An 18,557-nucleotide genomic window follows, 5' to 3' on the forward strand; every position below is an offset into this window, starting at 1 on the left:
TTTTTAAATAAGATAGAATAACATTTACTTTTTAAATAAAAGCAATACATGATAAACCTAAAAATACAAAATAAAGTCACAACTTTTCTATAATCAGAGTATGTTTTTCTTTTTCTTTTTTCATGATTGAGGTGCTTTATTTGGGTATCTGTTTAAAAATGTGGATGGAGGGGTGAGAACTGAGAAAATGGTGGTCAAAGGATACAAACTTGCAGTTAGAAGATGAATAACTTTTGGAGATCTAATGTACAACACTGTGATTCTAGTTAACAATACTACATTACACACTTCAAAGTTACTAAGAAAGTGAAAGTGAAAGTGAAGTTGCTCAGTCGTGTCCGACTCTTTGCGACCCCGTGGACTGTAGCTCTCCAGGCTCCTCTGTCCATGGGGTTCTCCAGGCAAGAATACTGGAGTGGGTTGCCATTTCCTTCTCCAGGGGATCTTCCTGACCCAGGGATCGAACCCAGGTCTCCGGCATTGCAGACAGACGCTTTAACCTCTGAGCCCCAAGAGGATAATCTTAAATATTCTCACCATGATAAAGAAATGATAATTATGTGACATGATAAAGATGTTAGCTAATGGTGGTCAGATCAACAATGTTGTACATCTTAAACTTACACAGTGTTATGTATCAATTATATCTCAAGTTTTAAATTTTTTTACAAAAGCTGCTTATTTGGCTGCACCTGGTCTTAGTTGCCACATGCGGGGTCTTCAGCTGTGGCATGCACACTCTTCACTGCAGCTATGTGGGATGTAGTTTCCTGACCAGGAACTGAACTCGGCCCCCTGCACTGGGAGCATGGAGTCTCAGCCATGGGATCACCAGGCAAGTCTTCTCAATTTTTTTTAAAAGGCAAAAAAAAAAATCTGTAGTGAGTTGAACTAAAATGAGATTTATCTGAATAAAATACAATTGACAGTTGAAAAAAAAAAACAAAGATGTGTGTGGATATGCTGTTCTAACTTTCTAATATTTTGTTGACAAACAAATACACAGAAGTATTGCAAATGAGAGCTGGGATTTCCAGGAATGTTGTAGAAAAAATGTCCATATTCAGTAGAATGCTGGACTAGATGTCTTTTGGGACCCTTCCAAGGCTGATTTTCAGATTTAGACTATCCCAGTCACTTTATTAGATTTAAAACAATAGATTCCATGTAACACTTAACTCAAGCTAAAAAAAAATTAACTGTAGTATTAGAATCATTCCGAAAACACTGAAAAGCATTTCACTTGAAATTTCTATTTAAATGACATTAAAAACAGAAACAAAAAATGTCAAACTAGAATTCCTATTAGATCATTGTGAGATTCTTCTCAAGCTGCAGAACAGTTTCCTTGAGGGCAGGATCCTCTGCCCAGTTGACTTTACTCCCCAAAATGAGGTTCTGTAATTAAAAAAAAACAAGTTTTAAAATTAAAAGTTCTCAGCAGTTTTAAAAATTTATCGATTTTTAAAAAATTGTCTTTCACTTATCAAATATTTACAGAACTAGGTGTGAACATTTACTCTGTGATGATGGGAAAAAATAGTAAATGTGTTCTTGTATCTTTATTTCTGTTTTCAATAAGGCTTCAACCTTGATCGCCATAATGCTAGGGAAATATTGACAATGTTTATAACAATTTTTCTGCTTTGCCAGTTTTTGTAGATAGTTTTTACCTCTTAAGGAAGGATATTTGCAGTGTTTCCTAAAGGAAAAAGATGACAGTTATGGTTCAGAGTTCATTTTGCATTTCTACAGTGAAAAGCAATTAAAGTGTAAGTAATATGCATTTTGACAAGAGGTAAAAGAGCTTAATTCTTAGCCCTTGCAAAATTCCAAGACTTTGACAAAGGTGAAGATTATTTTTGTGGTAGGCAATGGAGGACTGATTAAGGTTATAATTAATTAAAATTCTGGACATTATTCTTTGAAAAACTGCAGCTCAATGATACTGAGTCAATTCAGTTATATATAAAAATATGAAGCCTGAAAATAATAGAATTAATCACTTTTAGAAAGTTATTTACCCCCCTTTCTACTTTTTATAAATATTACCTGGAACACATGTTGAATAACTGTAGTAATCTGTATCTCTGTCTCCAGTTTTTGTTGTATGGTCTTTATTTTGTCTGAATTTTCCATACTATCCAAATCATCTTTCTGTTTGTTCTTTTCAGTCTGTATTTCTGAAAGCTTTCTTTCTGAAGCTTGTTTTAATTCTGTTGGGTTAAAAATAAAGCAATATACTATATATGAGAACTATAAACAAGAATCTTGAAAACTTCTGAAGCAGAATAGTTCCTGATTATTTCAGTCAAGGGAAGATTTTTATGCATTTTAGGTTGCAGTTCCATTCTGACATGAAAATGATTCCTCTGGTGCAAAACACCAGTATTTTAATTTCATACTTAGCAATGCCCTCTGTAGATGTTCAAGTGTGCATGCATGACAATGATACTGTCTATAAATGTCTGCCAAGGCATCATGTCAGAGGACTTCCTCTGGGTTGCCAAAAACATAGGTGATATATGTAAGGAAATACTCTCCCCCTTAATTTTCAAAAATTACATTTTAATAAATTTTCAAAGATAGGTAAGATCCCCTTCTCCAGGGATAAATATCATCAACCATTTTTTCTGTTGTTCCTGAAATATTCTGAGAATTATACTAGAGATCTTCCTTTCATCTTCAGTTGAAAATATCCTAAGTCAAAAATGTACCTAATCTACCAAACATCACAACCTAGTCTAGCCTGCCTTAAACATGCTCGGAACACTTACATTAGCCTGCAATTGGGCAAAACCTCCTAACACAAAGCCTGCTTTTTAACAATATATTAAATATCTCATGTAATTTACTGAATACTAAAAGTGAAAAATATAATAGTTGTAAATGTATTGGTGGTTTACTCTCATGACCACGTGGCTGCTGCTGCCTGGCATCACATGAGAGACTATAATGAGCCCAGAAAAAAGCAAAATTCAAAATCTGAATTCAGTTTCTACTGAATGCATATCATCGTAAAGTAAAGAAATTGTAAGTTGAAACATCGTAAGTTGGGGACAGACAGTATTTAAAAATATAAATGGGTATATCTCAGGAGCTCAGTTCTTTGACTCTGATGTATCAAAAGCAGGTTGGAATGCAATGGAAAAAAAGCCAAAAGGTGATTAGACAGGTGACAGGACTACTTCTGACCCTGAGATTACTTACAAAAGGCAAATCTAGGGGCTTCCCTGGTGGCTCAGTGGTCAAGAATCCACCTGCCAAGGCAGGAGACAAGAATTCGATCCCTGATCCGGGAAGATCCCACGTGCCATGGAAGGAAATAAGTCCATGTGCCGCAACTGCTGAATCTGTGCTCTAGAGCCCAAGCAAGCACCACAACTCCTGAGCCCGTGCCAAAGCCCCTGGGCCCTAGAGGCTCTGCTCCACAAAAGAAGCCACTCCAGTGAGAACCGGCACAGCAGCCAAGAGTAGCCCTCGCTTGCCGCAACTCGAGAAGAGTCCGTGCAGCGGTGAAGACCCAGCACAGCCGAAAACAATAAAAATAAATGAATAATTTTTTAAAAAGCAAATATACATAGTATTTTAAAATAATAAATCATGCCTGTAACTGTTAAACAAAAAAAAGGAGTAATACAGAATAAAATTATGCCAATTTTATAAATAAAAAGCACTGAAGATCGATTATCTCTTGATAAAATAAAAAAATTTTTATGTATATTTTTGTTTTCAATTTCTTTATAGAGAATATGCAGAACTAGCCTTAGTTTTCTCTGAAATAGATTTCAATAAAACATTTCAAAAATTTCAATGCAAAAAGCTATCTCATGTTAAGTTAAACTATAGAACCATATGTATCAAGTGATCATTTAAAAATTATGTACCAGAAAAATAAAATTAAGTGTGGACTCCCCCAGGAAGCTGCTTGCCATGGAGTGGACATGCGTTCGATCCCAGGTCTGGGAGGATTCCACACGTCGTGGAGTAGCTAAGCCCTAGTCACAAGTACTGAGCCTGTGTGCTGCAGCTGCTGAAGCGTTCACACCTAGAGCCTGTGCTCCACCACAAGAGAAGCCGCCACAATAAGAAGTGAAGTGCTGCAACAAAGAATGGGGCCTCTGCTCCCCAGTCAGTGAAAACTCCTCACAAAGCAGCAAAGACCCCATGCAGCCAAAAATCAAAATAAATAATTTGAAAAATTATACATATAAATGTTTATTTGGGTGTGGAAAAGGCTTGAAATGATGTATATCTAATTGTGGTCACACAAGAAGGAGGTATGGCTTTCCCATTATACTTTTCTGTATTACTTGATATTTTCCCCCCCACTAAGAATGTATTAATTTTTGTGATTCAAAGTTCTAAAACAATAGATCTAGCAAATTGCACTGTATATACTACTCTTTAAATTGCCACATCCGAAGTTTTAAGAAAATCAGAAAATTAAAAAAATTTTCAGTGATTGGGAGATCTTCGTATTAAGTGAAAAATGTGTTCTCGAAAAAAAGAGCCAAAAAGTGTTCTACATACGCAATCTCTTCTTTCTAACATCAAGCAATTTTTCCTCCAAATCCCAAGTTTCCTGTTATTAGAAATAAAAAGATTAAGGCATATAACCTAAGAACACACCTATAATATTTAAATCATTGAATTTTATCTATTCATATTTTCTAGAGCTTCAGTTTTCAATTCCTCTATTTTTACACAACAAAAGGGAAAGAAAGAGTAGCTTAAATGGTAAGTAGATAATTAGTCAGAAATAATGGAACTATGAAAAGAGAGAAAACTTAAGGATACTGAATTCCAAACATACCAGTCTTTGGGTAATCCTATTTAGTCACATACAGTTACCAGCAAGAATGTGTTACTGAAATCATGAGAATGCATAAGCAGCTTTATGTTCAAAATTACCTGTTGTGATTTCATTATTAGTTTATTCAGATTTAATATTTGTTTCATATTATTCATGAGCACACTGAAAAGGAATAAAAAATATGATTTATTAAGTTTAAAAATTTTCATTAAGAAATCAGTATATATATTTTTTCATTATATCCAATGTACACTTTAGTATAGTCATTGTTTAACAAAATAAGTCTAGACAAGTTTGGGGTAAACTAAATTTCTGATGCATTTCCCTAGAAAACTTTTTGCTCATAGACAACAAAGAATATCAAATTTAAGCATGTAGGAACATTTCTTTTTTTTTTTCTTGGCCATACCCCATAGCATGCAGGAGCTTAGTTCCCTGACCAAGGATCGAACCAGTGTCTTCTGCAGTGGAAACAGAGTCTTAACTACTGGATCACAAAGGAAGTCCCCAGAACATTTCTAAAAATCTCATACTTAGGGAGAAAAAAACCCTAACTTGCTAATACATAGGGTTTTTTTGGAAACGGACTTAAGGATTTTTAAAAAAATACATTAATTTGGCTGTGCTGGGTCTTAGTTTCAGTACACAGGATCTGCCATCCTCATTGCAGCATGGGGGACCTTTAGTTGAGGCACATGGGATCTAGGTGCCTGACCAAGGATCGAACCCGGGGCCCCCTGCGTTGGGAGTGCAAATTTTAGTCACTGTTCTACTAGGGAAGTCCCTAGATGTTAGTTTTTAGACCAGTTTTAGGTTCAGGGCAAAACCAAGTGGAAGGGAAACCCGTATACCCTCTGGCCCCACACTTGCACAGCCTCCTCCACCAGAGTAGCCCATCTGTTATAAATGATGAACCTACACTGACACATTATCATGCTCCAAAGTCCACAGTTTACATTAGGGTTCACTCTTGGTGGTGTACATTCTATGCATTTTGACAAATGTATAATGACATGTATCTAACTATATCAGACACAACAGTTTCACTGAATCAACTGCTTTTATTCCCCATTTCTTCAACAAGTATTTCTGAGAGACTACCTCATGTCAAGATTGTGCCACGCACCAAGATTATAAAACAGAATAAAACACAGTACCTGTTTTCAAAGAGGAAAGAATCTTATGGGGGAAAAAAATAAATCCACAACCATCATTATGACTTCATTAGAATCAGTAATGGATTGTGTAAGAGTTGTGGAAAGGGTAGAATAAGGAAACCCTGAGTCTTAGAGGATGTAAAAGTACAACTGATCCTTGAACAGTGCAGGCAGAGTGGATGGTTAGAGTTACCAACTGTCTACACAGTCCACAGCATTGCTACCTCTGCCTCAAAAACACAGGAATTAAATGGCTCACCCAAGGACAGAAAGCTGAAACAGTCTGGATCAAACCCTAGTTCATTGATTCCACATACTGTGACCTCTAAATAAATACAAACTTTCCCCCATACTTAAAGATCTGTAAAATGAAAATACAGGTACTATATTTATTGAAAAAAAACACACAAAACACCTGCATAGAAGTGGACTCAAACAGTTCAAACCCATGCTGTTCCAGGGTCAAGTGTAATTACGAAGAATACCTAACAAGCAGTTTGGTACAGCCGGAGTAAAAGGGCAGAAATAAGACCGGGCAAGAAGAGTGGTTCTCATATTTCCTAGTGCCACCATCCTTTGGGAGGCTTGTTGTATGTGGGTTGCCAGCTTCCCGTCTTAGGATCGGATTACAGATGACCTTGAATGCCAGAGTCTTTATTTTATATTCCTTGACAAGTTATATAAGTTACTCATTTCTGCCCATGAAAAATGAGGAGTATATTTCCTATCTCATTGGGTTATTGTTGGCTTAAATGAGATAGCATTGTTCTTGTCTTACAGTAAGTATCAAACAAAAGTTAACTTTCAAAAGCTTCCTTCAAAATTCTAGATCGGGGTAAAACCTCAGGGTCCCATCCATTTGGAACAGGATGTCAGTAGGACTATAAAGTTTGTAAGGATGAGACGAGCCTACTTTTCTTATTTCCCAGATAAAGGTGGTCAACAGTGACAGATAATTAAAGAAAAAATTCATGGAACTAATCATTATGCGATCTCCCTTACTGCCATCCTGACCAAATCCAGAAAACATAAAACAAAAAAAACATACCTAGTCTTGATATCAACCTTCTCCAGGTGTTTTTTTAGTGCAGTTGAAAGTTGCATCCTATAGAGGAAAAAACTGCATTATAAAACATGGATAACATTTATGGTACAGTGAAAAGAATATTTAAAAATACAACAAAGATTCCTTTCTGTTTAAATGTAACATAAAACAAAAGTAGGTTTTTAAACAGTATTATATGGGAAATAATTTGATAAATCAGTCATAGAAACACGAAGTAACACCAAGAGGGATGGGGCTGTTGCATGTGGTTGTACATGGCCAGGCGAGGGGCTGAGCTGACTTGATACCCTGCCTGAACTTGCTCTCCAAACCATCCACCTAGGTGCAGGGCTGGGAGGAAGCAATAAGGCACTACAAAATGTAATGTACAATATGATAAAATACAATTAACACTGCTATAAGCTACATATGAAAGTTAAGAGATTAAGAATTCTCACAACAAAAAAATTTTTTTTCTATTTTTAAAATTTTGTATCTGTATGAGATGGCTGATGTTCACTAAACCTCCTATGATGATCATTTCAGGATGCATGTAAGTCAAAACATGCTCTACACCTTAAACTTAGACAGTTATTGTTTAGCCGCTAAGTTGTGTCCGACTCTTTTGTGACCCCATGGACTGTAGCCTGCCAGGCTCCTCTGTCTATGAGATTTTCCAGGCAAGAATACTGGAGTAGGTTACCATTTCCTTTCTCCAGGGGATCTTCCTGACCCAGGGATCAAACCCATGTCTCCTGCATTGGCTGGCGGATTCTTTGCCACTGAGCTGCCAGGGAGGCCCAAACTTATACACTGCTGTATTTCAATTATATCTCAATAAAACTGGAAGAAGAAAAAAAGGCATACAGATCAGCAGGCTAAAATTAGGTAGAGTTAGGGAATACAAAGCCATACTCAACTATAAACTTTAAAATATGTCTATGTATAAGCAAGCACTATAATTTGTTTTTAAATTCAATAGCTAGTAAATAAGTGCTAATAGAAAGGTAATAAGCTCAGCAATATTAGTCATTTCATTAAAGAGGATATCTTAATAGCTCTGATCTTAGTCAAAAAATATCATCTATATAATGAGCCAGCACATTAAATGAGGCAAGAAAGTTCACTACTAGAAGTAATTAAAAGGACTTTAATTATTTTCAATTAAATGTAAGTAAATGTATCTGGGAAGGTCAGAAATACAAGGGAAAAACTATTAGAGTCATTCACTGGATTGAGATTATTAATTCAGATCATAAATCTATAATAGAGACTACGTTTGTCTTACTGACAGCTATATACCAGCATCCAGCACAAAGCTCTGACACAGTAAGCACTCAAATATTTGGTGAATGAATTCTAAAATACAGATGCAAAGTCTAAAATTAAAAATACATTTAAACTCAATGACAATTCCTTTACTCCATTAAGAGTTATTGGAATAAATATGAGACTTCCCTGGTGGCTCAGTAGCTACGATTCCAAGCTCACAATGCAGGGGCCTGGGTTCAATTCCTGGCTGGGGAACTAAATCCCACACGCTGCAACTAAAGATTCCTCGTGCCACGACTAAGACCTAGCACAACCAAAAATAAATTGTATAATCCTTTCCAACACCAAATGTGATTTAACCTCACACGTCTATTGTCTTGATTGACATTTTCTTATTAACACTGTCTTATGTAACTTCTTCAAATGAAAACATTAATGATGTAACTTTTCTCTCAGTGCTCAAAATTTGTGGGACCATCAACTAATCATCATTTTGATTAATTCAGACTAGTGGTAAAGAACCCACCTGCCAAAGCAGGAGACATAAGAGACTCCAGTTCAATCTCTGGCTCAAGAAGATCCCCTGAAGGAGGGCATGGCAACCTGCTCCAGTATTCTTGCCTGGAGACTCCCATGGACAGAGGAGCCTAGTGGGCTACAGTCCATAGGGTTGCAAAGAGCTGGATATGACTGAAGCGACTTAGCACACACACACCCCACCTTGAGCCATACCCATCTTGCATACTTAAAATGTAATAATTACCTGTCTAACGCAAGCTTTTTCATTTCAAAAGCAGTTTTTGCCTCTTCAACTTCATTTTCTAGTTCTTCAATTTTACTGCCAAAGAAGCATGAACCAAAGAATGTCAGCAATGTCAGATAAAGTAACTACTGGAATAAAGGTATAAAGTAAATCTTTGAAGAAAGTAAAATGCCTGTTATCTAAATAATAGTATTCTACAGGATTCCACACTGACATTTCCAGATTTGGTAACTTGACTCTCACTGAGTTACTTTGATAAATATCCTGTTAAAGTGGGGCCAGTGCCGAGACTGCTAATGTGATAGCTCACTCATGTGCATGTAAGTTGACATCCCACATCAGTAACTTCTCAACATGTGCATGACAAATTACATGGAAAAACAAAGAAAGGAAAAAGAAAGAAAATATTATAAGATGGATAATATTATTAAATCTGTAAAAACCACAACTAAAATTTTAAAATATGACATACGCTTCAATTTGCTTTTCCTGCATGATTTGTTCTGGAGTCTTTTCTTCATCTACAAATGAATAAATTTTTGAAGTTAGTAATATTTCATAAAAGTGTTGTCCAACGAAAATATAATGTGAGCCACAAATGCAAACCAAATATGTAATTTAAAATTTTTAGTTTCCACATTATACAAGTAAAGAAACAAGTGAAATTAATTTTAATATAGCTTATTTAACCCAGTAGATCGAAAATATTGTCACTTTAAGCAATTTGGAATTACTATTGAAATAGTTCACAATCTTTTCTTCTGTTTGCATTTTACATTTAGTCCTCAGTGAGGAATGACCATATTTCAAGTATTCAGGAGCCACATGGAGCTAGTGACTAACATATTAGACAGCACAGATTAGAATGATAGAAAAAGAGAGTAAAAAAATCAAGATCAATGTAAAAAAATAGAAACTATGTCTATATATAAGAAATTTTAAATATATGTAAAATTACATCCAAAAACACAAAATAATTAAGGATAAATTTAACAAAATACATGTATGTATGACCTCTACACTATACACTATCAAACAGTAAAATGGAAAGATATACTACCTACATGTACTGGGAGAATCATGGCTAATCTAACAACTGCTAATATAACGAATTCACCCATACTGATCTATATGCTGTGTTGTGCTTAGTTGCTCAGTCGCGTCTGACTCTTTGTGACCCCATGGACCGTAGCCCACCAGGCTCCTCCATGGGGATTCTCCAGGCAAAAATACTAGAGTGTGTTGCCATGCCCTTCTCCAGGGGATCTTCCTGACCCAGGGATCGAACCGGGGTCTCCTGCAGTGCAGGTGGATTCTTTACCAGCTGAGCTTCCAGAGTCCCACTCAAAATCCCAGAATATTGACAAGTTGATTTTAAAATGCACATAGAAAAATAAAGGACCAAGAATAGTCAAAACAGTTTTGACAAAGAATGAACTTGAAGGACTTACAGTAGCTGATAATCAAGACTTACTATAAAGCTACAGTAATCCAAAGAGTGTGGCACCACTGTAAAGACAGACAAGTTCCTCCAAGGAACAGAAGAAAAAGTCCAGAAATAGACCTACACATATACAATGGGTTACACAGGAAAAAAAATGAACCTTGACCCTTACGTAGCTTACACTATACCCAAAACTTAACCCAAAATGAATCACAGTACTGAATGTTAAACTTAAAACTTTAAGACTTCTAGAACAAACATAGGAGAAAACCTTTGCAACCTTGAAATAGTCAGTTTCTTAGACAGAACTCAAAAACCACAAACCACAAAAGAAAAACAGTGAAAAACAACACTTCATAAAAATTTATGCCTTCTGCTCCTGAAAAGACACTGTTAAGAAAATAAAAAAGCAACAAACTGGGAGAAAATTTCTGCCATATATATATACATATATATATGTACACACACACATATATATTTACTCATCTGAAACAGGACTGTATTTATTTTTTGAAAGAAGTGAATGTTTAAGAAAATATATAATATTTTCATTTTTAATTAAAACTCAAACTCAGTAAGACTAACAATCTAACTAAAAATGGGCAAAGATTTGAAAGGGCACTTCAAAAAGTAAACTACCAATAAGACATGAAAAGATGATCAACAATATCAGTTATTAGGGAAATATAAATTAAAACCACATAAAATATATCACTACATACTTACTAGAATGGCTAAAATTTAAAAAGACTGACAGTACGAAGTTTTGGAGAAGATATTGAGCAACTGGAAACCTCATACACTGCTGGGGAGGAATCTGCCATAATGGTATAACTATTTTAGCAGTTTGGTAGTTTCTTAAAAAGTTAAACATACACTTATCACCTTGAAATTTCACTTTTAGGTATTTAACCAAGAGAAATGAAAGCAAATGTCCACAAAAAGATATACAAATGACAACTGTCCATAGCAGCTTTATTTATGAGGGGCAAACACTGGAAACAATTCAAATGTTCAACAGGTAAATGGATTAACAAATTGTGGTGCAGTCATCATAAAATGTACTTCACAATAAAAAGGAATGAATTACTGAAACAAAAGAGCATGGATGAATCACAGAAATGCTACACTGTACAAAAAGTAGCCAGACCCTTTGGGAGTGACTGCTGACAGGTTTGGGGTTTCTTTACAGAGTAATGCAAATGTTCTGCAATTAGATAGTGGTAATGGTTACACAATATTGTAAATAATACTAAAAGTTACTGAATTGTACATTTTAAAATGGTGAATTTTGTTGCATGAATTAAGTCACGAAAGATGTTGAAAAAAAAAAAAACCACCATATAAATACATTTACATCAAATGCTGTTCAAAAGCACTGTTCTATGATAAATGAAATGCTTAATATCTGCACTGTTCAATATGGTAGCCACCAGCCACATTGTGGCTGAACCATGTGCTATGTGAGTAGTACAACTAAAGTAAAACTGAAGTGAAATTAGTTAGCTGTACTAGTCACATATCAAATAAGTTCATCTTCTGTGAGTCTCTTTCTGTAGAAATGTTTACATCTTTGATTTTAGTGGTGATCTTGATTAAAGAGATGTATATATTTGTCAAAACTCATCAAATTGGGCTTCCCTGGTGATCTAGTGGTTAAGAATCCACCTTGTAAGGCAAGGGATACCGGTCTGAACCCTGGCTCGAGAGGATCCCACATGTGAAGCAACTAAACCTGTGTGCCACAATTATTGAGCCTATGCTCTAGAGCCCAGGAGCCACAACTACAGAGCCCACGTGCTGCAACTCCATGCACCTAGAATCCATGCTTTGAAACAAGAAAAGCTGCCGCAATGAGAAGCTTGTACACCACAACTAGAGATGAGCCCCCACTTGCTGCAACTTGAGAAAGCCAGCGTGCAGCAATGAAGACTCACCACAGCCAAAAATTAAAGAAATCTTTACAACAACATCTATAAAAAAAACCTCATCAAATCATACCCTTAAAATAGATGCACTTATTGTAAAAAAAAAAAAAAGCCTTCAAGCAATAAAGTCTGTTATTTTTTAGTGGTAAACACTAATCAATTTTAGATACATATCTTCTCTTCAAAACTAAAACCTAACTTCTTATGTGTGTGTTAGTGGCTCACTCATGTCCCATTCTTTTTGACGCCATGGACTAACCCCTCTGTCCATGGAATGCTCCAGTCAAGAACACTGAAGTGTGTTGCCATTCCCTTCTCCATGGCATCTTCCCAACCTAGGGTTTGAACCCAGGTCTCCTGCATTGCAGGCAGATTCTTTATCATCTGAGCCACCAGGAAGCCGTAACAATCGGTCCTCTCCTTTAGCTGCAGAAATTCTACAGTGCAGACTAGTAAGTCTACTCAAGATTTTAGACGTCACAACTCCTTCACAATTAGCTATACAGGGCAAACAAGAACTGCATGAGGAGGCAGATTCTTATCACTTGGATTTTAGCTCTAAGGTCATCTTCTTGAAGAATCCATCTCTGATTACTGTATCTAAAGTAGTCCTTCCCTCTTATCATACCATTATTTCCTTCATCACATTTACCTCACCTCATAATTATCTCACATCTCTTTGCTTACCTGTTTTGCTACACAGAATTTAAGCTCCATGAGGATAAAGTCAGCCTTGTTCAACACCATATCTCCATTCCTAGCACCCACCATTCATTCAACTATGACTGCATGATTACCACTGGAGATAATTCCACAACGGTTCAAGTTTTAAATAGCTTTTCCCCTACACCTCATTGTCTAAGATCAATTATACTTTTTCATATAATATGTGGGCTCTCATGCCAGTAAAAGTATTGACAAGTCCTACTTCTCATCTCTAAGATAAATATAATTTGTTTAATACAAGGAACATAGGCTTTGGAAAGAAGGACACCATTAATTCCTCCAGGGGAAGGACAGTGACCTACTGATCATCTTTGAGGTAAGCATTTTTTAATTGCATTATAGTTGATTTACAGTGTTGTGTTAGTTTCAGGTATACAGCAAAGTGATTGTTACACATATATACATATAAATATAAGTACTTTATAGATAATATATACTCTTATATAGGCATTATTGATATTACAAAAGGGACATGACTTTAGAGCCAGTAAAGTCTGATTCACTTCCTAACTCCTATGGTTACTAGCTATAGTAAGCAGAAGAGAGGCTGGGGGCCATCTTTTTTTAAGGTTTTGTTTTCTTTTGTTCTGTTTTTTGCATAAGATGATTTTAGAAACCCTAGAATGGGGTTGGAAAACACACCAGAAATGCCTTCTGATCTGTGGCCTTAAAGGGAGCTTGAACAGAGCACAAAAATTATTGAGGTTCAAACATGGACTCAGGGAAGTAACTAAAACATCTATGAGGTGCCTAGGCTTCTCCACAATTCTTGATTCAACACAGTGTACTATTTGGTTTTATTTCATAGAGAAAGAAAAAGTAACCAAAATCTATCTTTGTGACCCACGGGCTTATAATAAATCAGGTGGCGTTAGGTGGTTATTACTTAGGACGACTAAACCCATCATTTAACTACTCTCTTGGTCCTGAGATTTTTGGATTAATAATTGTAAAAGATAAATTAAAATTTTTATATAGAATTGAAAATTGTCAGTCACACTTTTATGCCTATCTCCCTTCTGCTCTCATGTCATTAATCCAGTGTTTCTCAAAGTATAGGTCTCAGATCACTTGTTCAACAATCATCTAATCTCCTAACTTAATGTCCAAGTTGTTGATGGTAGCTAAGCCCACAGGAATTTCCAATCAATAGAACTTAATTTTCCTGAATTCCTAACACCCCTCCTTCCCTAGATAAATAATTGTAAAATCGATCTTTTCCCTGGAGTACTGTTCATCATCAAACTGACAAAACCTTATTTGAAAATGGAAATCCTTACGTGCATCAACCATTGACTTATATTCCAAGAGTTGTTGTTTGGTCTGTGCTCTTAGCCTGAAAACAGATAAGAAGAGAGTTATATAATTATTGAGGTTTTATTCATTACTATATGATAAATCAACTCATCTTTTTTGGAATCTGATGCAACAAAATGAGTATAAATAAACAGCATTAAAATCTTACAGGGACTTCCCTGGCGGTCCAGGGGTTAAGACTCAGTGCTCCCAATGCAAGGGGCCCAGGTTCAATCCCTGGTTGGGAAACTAGATTCCACATGCTGCAATGAAAGCTCCCTCCCACACACGGCAACTAAGACTTGGCACATATATATTTAAAAAAAAGATCTTCCAGGTTGGCCTCATTTTATTTAAAATAGGCATACAAGATGTTATGCCTCAGAAAAATACACAAAATGAAATACAGTAGGAAAACAGCATCTGTAAGGAAAAGTTAAAATTTTGATTTTTAAATTTATTTTTAATGGGCCACACTGAAATACAGCTCAAAGAGAACACTACACAAAGAAATAGATTAAAGTGGTAAACCCCCAAACACAGTAATGCGTTACAAACAGATTGAAACATTCTTAAGAGATACAGAAAAATATCAAAGGTACTAATCCTTGGATAAATAAGTAATTTATATAGTTTTCTTAGTCATCCTATGACTCTACTTACTTAAAAATCATACAAAAAATGGGTAGAAGAGCTATGGGTAAAATGATAACTACTTATTAGATGTTTCACATTTACCTGGTAATTCTCCAGTTCTGAGTTTGTTTTGTGACTCTGAGATCTAGTTAAGTAGCTAAGGAACATTAGACAAAATTTTAAAGCTTCACAACATTAAGTTCCCTGTTTTAAAATTCCAAATGAAAAGGGCAATTTCTTAAGAGTTTAAGTAAGACAGCATTTTATGACACACTGAAACAATAATTCATTTTTAGCTGAGATGGAAAAGGAGATGTTATATCTTTAATATTTTATTATTTCATATTGTAGGTAGAAAGGGATTTTTAATTTAGTCATTCAAGTGTTTCAAAGACTTACACAAAAGATTGTCTTTCCAGGTCAGTGAGTAGTGTTCATTAGCATTTTCTGAGAACAAAAAGATGAAGGCAAGCCCATACACTTGGTCAAAGGTCAAAGGAATGGGAAAGTGGGCTATTATGTCACCCCCAGAGTTCCTGCTGCCTTTTTTTTTTTTTACTAAATGCTGTTCACCAGTTGAGTCAGGTGGACTTTTGTGAGAGAATAGTGTTTGGTGGCCAGGACCTCTTTGGGGCATTTATTCCTAAGTGTAATACACAACAGATGGGAATAGGGGAAAGTAATACAGGAAAGTTAGTCGTTCCAGTTCAGGAGCTGATGAAGCCCTTATATGCCTTCAAGAAACCCATGGGATGTTCTAGCTGTGAACAGTGGCTATTATGGTCATCTGGAATTGACCCTGGACTATATGAGCACTTTCCTATATAGCTCTGAGAACTCTGGATAGGAATTCACCAGATCCAATGGCCCATAGATAAAATGAATGGGAATAGTTAAAAGGAAAGAATTCGGTGTCTTCTAAATGTCTTCGTGTGAAAGAAGGAGGTTTCTCTGCCCTTCTCTGTTATAGATATGACCCTTTTCAATCCAGAAGCTGCGTCTTTTGTATTTTCTAACAGGAAGCAATGTCTGTACGTTTCTAAGGAAAAGACTTAATGAGAAAGGACATCAGTCTTCTACTCCAGTGGGCAACTATGGTCCTGAGCCATATCCATCCTACTCTTTGTTTCTGTGTGACCCCTCAAGCTAAGATTAGTTTTCATGTGTTTAAATGGTTTGGGAGAAAGTTATGTTACCTCCCTCCATATATATATATATATATTAAACTCTATTTGACAGACTCTTTATAGTACGTCAGCCAGATCAATTCCACTTGAACCCACAGAACAGCTCCTGGACAACAATATCTCCATAATCATGAGACAAAGGTTGATCCTGTGGTTCTGGAGCGCCAGAGGTTGCCAAAAATGCCTCCAAGAAGCTGACCTGCCCCAAAATGAAATAGTCTGGGCTCTGGTTGTCAGTGAAGCCAAAGCCAAAGAAATTAAGAGCAATCACTTGACGAAATCTGAGGGTAAGAACTACCCGTCTTGTACCAATCAGAGCTGGATGTTGAAAAGCCATGTAAAAGCATGACTATCTGGAGACTTCCAGCCATACCCACAGAGTCTTTAACAGAAGATGTTCAGTCCCTTGTAGGTGAAAAATTTGCCCAGCAACTTTCATGAGTGAGGAGGCAAGGGGAAAACTGTGGAGTGGGAAAGGAAGGGTAAGACCTGGGCTATAAGATTCCATGTTTGGAGGAACCTGTTGTGTATTTGTAGGGGGGTAATTTTGAAGGTGAGGTTGTGAGGTTTATTATTAGGTGAGGCCTTTCAAAGCAGTAATGAAGTTGAAATACATACAGTTACAAAGCTTTTTTTTAAAAAAATCCCCTTGTTACGATTTAGGTCTGCAAATTTTTTTCTGTAAAGGACTAGAAAGTAAATATTTTAGGCTTTGTGAGTCCTATAGTAGATACAATAGGCTTCCTACTGTGGGCTTCCCTGGTGGCTCAGACGATAAAGAATCTGCCTGTCAAAGCAGGAGACCTGGGTTCGATCCATGGGTCGGGAAGACTTCTGGAGAAGGGAATGGCTACTCATTCCAGTATTCTTGCCTGGAGAATTCCACTGACAGAGGAGCCTGGCAGACTACAGTCCATAGGGTTACAAAGAGTCAGACACAATTTAACAACTTTCACTCACTCTCACTCATGGTATCTGCTGTAACTACTTAACTCTGTCCTTGCAAGTTGAGTTCCAATAAAACGTTACATAAGGAGACAAATTTAATTTCATATAATTTTTACCTATTATTAACATTTTATAACTTTTCCCCCAACCATTTAAACACATGAAAACTAATTTTAGCTTGAGGGGTCACACAGAAACAAGAGTAGGATGGATATGGCTCAGGACCATAATTGCCCACTGGAGTAGAAGAATGATGCCCTTTCTCATTAAGCCTCTTCCTTAGCAACGTACAGACATTGCTTCCTGGTAGAAAATACAAAACACGCAGCTTCTGGATTGAAAAGGGTCATATCTATAACAGAGAAGGTCAGAGAAACCTCCCTCCAGTATAAATCTGGGCTTGGATGCAACCCACAAAGGGCTTGAAAATCAGGACCGCAGGGCATGAGTGGGTAAGAAAGGCGATGTTAATTATAGCTCCGTAGGCCCTCTGCCAAACGCTGACCCCATAATATCTCTTTTAATTCCCACAGCAACTTAGCTAGGAAGCTGTCATTTTCCCTCTCTTTTCCAAGACGAAGAAAGGGGCTTAAAGAGTTTATGTGAATGCTCCAGTCACCAGCCATTAAGCGATCGACAATGAATTCGAACCCTAGACATTTTCGGCAAAGAGGGGAGCTCTTGGCCAAGACTCCCACTTGGCTCCTCCCCAGTCGGTCAGAGGGTACAACCTGAGCAGCAGGGTCATGCGGTCCTCCGGACGCACCGCCTGGGCGCCGGCGACCTGCGGCGGCCCGCCTTCCCCTCCGGAGTCCGCAGGCTTGGTGACGGCTTGCTCCTCGGACTGCGTCTCCATTCCGGCGCGAATAGCTACGACTCAGGACTGGCGGAGTCTTCCACAGAAAGGGCGGCTTTTCCCGCCACAAAATTGATACCCGGAACCAGCCGGAGGGTCTTCGTGTTCGGTAACACCCCTTCCGCCTCGTGGCCCCGCCCTTTCCTCCCCGGTTTCTGGTTGCCATGGTTGCGGCTGTGCCTTCTTTTATTCCCGCTCTAGTAATTAAAGTTGTTGTTCAGTCGCCCAGTCGTGTCCGACCCTTTGCGACCCCATGGACTGCAGCACGCCAGGCCTCCCTGTCCCCCACCGTCTCCCAGAGTTGGCCCAAGTTCAAGTTCATTGCCTGGGTGATGCCATCCAGCCTTCTCATCCTCTGACGCCCTCTTCTTCTGCTCTCAGCCTTTCCCAGCATCAGGGAGTTTTCCAATGAGTCTTCTGGTCGCATCAGATGGCCTTGGGCTTTCCTTATGGCTCAGCCGGTAAAGAATCCGCCCGCAATGC

At 37.3% G+C, this 18,557-nt stretch overlaps 1 protein-coding gene across 1 annotated transcript; it reads right to left on the reverse strand.

Moving 5' to 3' along the window:
* Positions 1-550: 550 nt before the first annotated feature.
* On the reverse strand, positions 551-18,141 carry CENPH (centromere protein H). The gene is made up of 9 exons (XM_068990674.1): positions 17,950-18,141; positions 14,432-14,487; positions 9,526-9,574; positions 9,054-9,128; positions 7,022-7,078; positions 4,915-4,978; positions 4,534-4,585; positions 2,053-2,216; positions 551-1,398 (listed from the first exon to the last, which is right to left on the reverse strand). The coding sequence occupies exons 1-9, from the start codon at positions 18,072-18,074 to the stop codon at positions 1,306-1,308; spliced, it is 735 nt and encodes a 244-aa protein (XP_068846775.1). The 5' UTR covers positions 18,075-18,141; the 3' UTR covers positions 551-1,305.
* Between the last annotated feature and the right edge of the window lie 416 nt (positions 18,142-18,557).

This window comes from Capricornis sumatraensis, chromosome 18 (genome assembly GCF_032405125.1).
Source record: "Capricornis sumatraensis isolate serow.1 chromosome 18, serow.2, whole genome shotgun sequence".
In the NCBI taxonomy this organism is placed as follows: Eukaryota; Metazoa; Chordata; class Mammalia; order Artiodactyla; family Bovidae; genus Capricornis; species Capricornis sumatraensis.

What these genes read in the sequence shown, in the direction of transcription:
- CENPH (XM_068990674.1), bottom strand. Translation starts at nt 18,074, where the DNA reads ATGGAGACGCAGTCCGAGGAGCAAGCCGTCACCAAGCCTGCGGACTCC. An exon ending in AAAAAGCTTGCGTTAGACAG is followed by an intron (nt 7,079 to 9,053) that starts GTAATTATTACA and finishes TTTCCTCTATAG; the next exon opens with GATGCAACTTTCAACTGCAC. An exon ending in TGTTAGAAAGAAGAGATTGC is followed by an intron (nt 2,217 to 4,533) that starts GTATGTAGAACA and finishes TTAACCCAACAG; the next exon opens with AATTAAAACAAGCTTCAGAA.